Source organism: Blastomyces gilchristii (genome assembly GCF_000003855.2).
Source record: "Blastomyces gilchristii SLH14081 genomic scaffold supercont1.1, whole genome shotgun sequence".
Lineage (NCBI taxonomy): Eukaryota > Fungi > Ascomycota > Eurotiomycetes > Onygenales > Ajellomycetaceae > Blastomyces > Blastomyces gilchristii.
This window is the reverse complement of record NW_003101682.1, coordinates 6,295,377-6,298,406: the sequence shown is the minus strand read 5'-3', so window position 1 is coordinate 6,298,406 and position 3,030 is coordinate 6,295,377. Positions and strand designations below refer to the sequence as shown.

The 3,030-nt window shown below is 36.7% G+C and overlaps 1 protein-coding gene across 1 annotated transcript; it reads right to left on the bottom strand.

Moving 5' to 3' along the window:
• Positions 1 to 1,215: 1,215 nt before the first annotated feature.
• Positions 1,216 to 1,527, bottom strand: BDBG_16167 (uncharacterized protein; the record flags this gene model as incomplete). Its single annotated transcript, XM_031724171.1, has 1 exon — positions 1,216 to 1,527. The coding sequence occupies one exon, from the start codon at positions 1,525 to 1,527 to the stop codon at positions 1,216 to 1,218; it is 312 nt and encodes a 103-aa protein (XP_031575951.1).
• Between the last annotated feature and the right edge of the window lie 1,503 nt (positions 1,528 to 3,030).

The window sequence follows — 3,030 nt, the reverse complement described above, 5'->3', positions numbered from 1 at the left end:
TCAAATATTAATTATCAGATAATCTTATGCATCAGAGATTCTTCACTCAGTGAACCTCTTTCAATCTTCAGATTATATAATCATCAATATATTGCATTGAAGCTCCTGTGTCTGCTAACACTTTTGCAGCCATCTCTCAATTCTTATTCAAGTGCCCCTTATACATTAATATTTCAGGTCTCAAGGCATTGAGATGAGTGTTCACTTCATTCTCACTCACACTTCAGTCAGAAGTCTGCTTCTTCTTTGCATTCACAGAATTCAGAGAATCATCTAATACAGGCATCTCTTTCACTTTGAAGACTTTTCATAGAATATCAGTGAGTGTCTCTGAGCTCACTGATTCTGCTAGTTTTTTGACTGTGCACACTGAGTGCAATCTTTTGCACCATGATTTTGACATTCACAGTTGAAACAAGCTTGATGCTTGTGACATCAAGGTTTCTACTCAGAGAATCTCTTTTTTGAGAGATTCAGTGCTTTAGCAATGACATTCAGATCTAGATTCATTGTGTCTGAGTGTGTGACTTGTGTTATAGAAGTCTGATTATCTGTTCTTCACTGAGACATACTCAATTGCAGTATTTTCTGTCACAATTGACTCACTTGTTCTCATACAATGAGAATGTTATATGCTTCTTCCACTGTACCTGATTGTGAGGTTAAGCATTTTCATTTCACTCTCAACTCAGGTGTAAGACCATGAATAAAGATCTGTAAACAGAAAGATGTTAAAAGCTCTTCATTCAACATGAGATAGTGTAAACTGAAGTGTGTGAAGTATGATGTAAGATTGTCCACTTGTCTACACTCAGTGAAGTGTTTATAACACTTATCTCACACATTCACTTTCTCAAAGTTGTGCAAGATTCATTTGGAAAACTCATTCCATGTTCATAGAAATGAATATCACTTCAGGTCTGTGAGATTCATCTTTTCACCAGTCATTCATAATGACTTCACTTTTTCATGTAGAAATGCAGCAGATCTTAAAACTTGTTAGAATTCTGTTAACTGTCTGTCTGTGAGTTCATGTTCAATCTGATAATATGATCACATCTGACTTAGTCAGCTGATTGCAGCATCATTTTTTCAGTCATTATTGAAGCTTGATGGCTTCAGCAGATCTCTCAGCTTGATATATTTCATGCTTGAATTCTCATCCTGCACAGTGATCTTCAATGGTGTGTACACTTCTGAAGAGATTGTGAACAATCATGGTGAGATCTTCAGATTCAGCATAGTTGCCTGTCTGTGTAAATGTTTGATCTTCTGCTGCAGGTCTAAGATCTGGTTTTCTCTATTCTTATTGATGATGACAATTGCATCAGCAAAGCTCTTCATAGTGAATGCTTGATTCACAGCAAATGCCAATTGTTGTTTGACTTTCATCTCAGCCTGCCACTGTGTATGCAAGACCTCAATCTCATTTAGAATCCTCATACACATACAGAGCTTCAATTCTGATTCAGCAGTCTCAGCTGCTTTTCTTACTGCTTTAAGTAAACTCTCTGAGAGGTTCTGCATATCTTCCAGTTCAGGTAGCAGAGAAGAGTGTTGTTTGTATCAGCTAGAAGAGATATTCATTTCAGTGATTGATTTCTGATTGATTGTACAATGTCTATTGTTATATCACTATATTATTATATAATTTCTGTTATCATCATATGACTCCAGTGATGATCACTCTCTCTTTTATCCTTCTTTTGAGTAGGGAGTGAACTTCTTTGAATCTGGTTCACTGCTTTCATTTCTTTTCTCACACCTCATCTGTTCGCATACATGACATTCACCTGAGTGTGGAGTTTTCCCTCAACAAGTGAAGCAGCAGCATCAATCAGATGCTCTTCCACTCATCACTCTTTGTATGCTATCTTTTGAGACATTCTAGGACCACACTGGCATGATAACTATAAATCACTTTGTAGATGGAATTATCACACTCTGGAGGAGCCTGCGCTTCTCACCAGTTTTTAGACATGCTACCAGATGTGATTCAAAGGTTGCTTAAGCCAGCATACGATTACAGGCGTACGCCGGCTTCTTATATATTGAATCTCGTACACTAATTTAATTAGCGGCTGCTATGGCCCCTTTACACTCGTACGCGTACGCTAGTAGTTCGGAAGCGGCCGCGGTATTATCCGACGGTCGTACGTTCTTCCGAACCACAATCTGAAGAATTTGCAGACTTTGAGAAGTGCTGTGAAAGACCTGATGTAAGAAAAAACAGAGTATAAGTCTTTGTAAGATCTTCTATTCAGATTGTCTGAACTACAACTGAAGAATGAATATACTCAGTATATTCAGAAACTGCTTATAACAGAGATCAATCCTGCAGAAACAAAGAATTAAAGAGACTTAAATAACCTCTTGTAAAGAGAGAGTCAGATTTATGTGCCTGTGAATGAGTTTCTATATGTAGAACTCATTAAAAGGCATCATAACTCTTCTCTAGTGAGTCATTTTACAGATACTAGAACTCATGAGTTGCTTATAAGAAAATACTTCTGACTGAAGATGCAAGAACTTGTGAAGAAGATAGTGAATTCTTATACTATTTATCAGAGTTTGTGAGTAGTGTGATTCAGGCTATATAAAGAACTTACTCCTCTACTCATTTCATGAAAACCTTGAGAACAGCTAGAAATGAATGCTCTTGTGAGCCTCTCTGAAAGCAAGAACATATATAATGCCTGCTTTGACAGTGTGCTGATGATAGTAAATCACTTCATCAAGATAACACACTTTATACTCACTTACAAGAACTTGAAGTCAAAGAATTTGACTCATATCTTTGTCTGCAATGTGATCTGATTGCATGAATTGTCTGTGAATATTATCTCAGACAGAGAATCAATCTTCATAGAAGAGTTCTGATCTGATCTGATAACTATACTGAAGATCTCATAAGATCTAAGCATGGCTTTTCATCAACAGACAGATAATCAGATAGAATATCTGATAAGTATATTGAAACAGTATCTGCAGTGCTTTGTCAATTACAATCAGAATGACTGAGTGTATTGA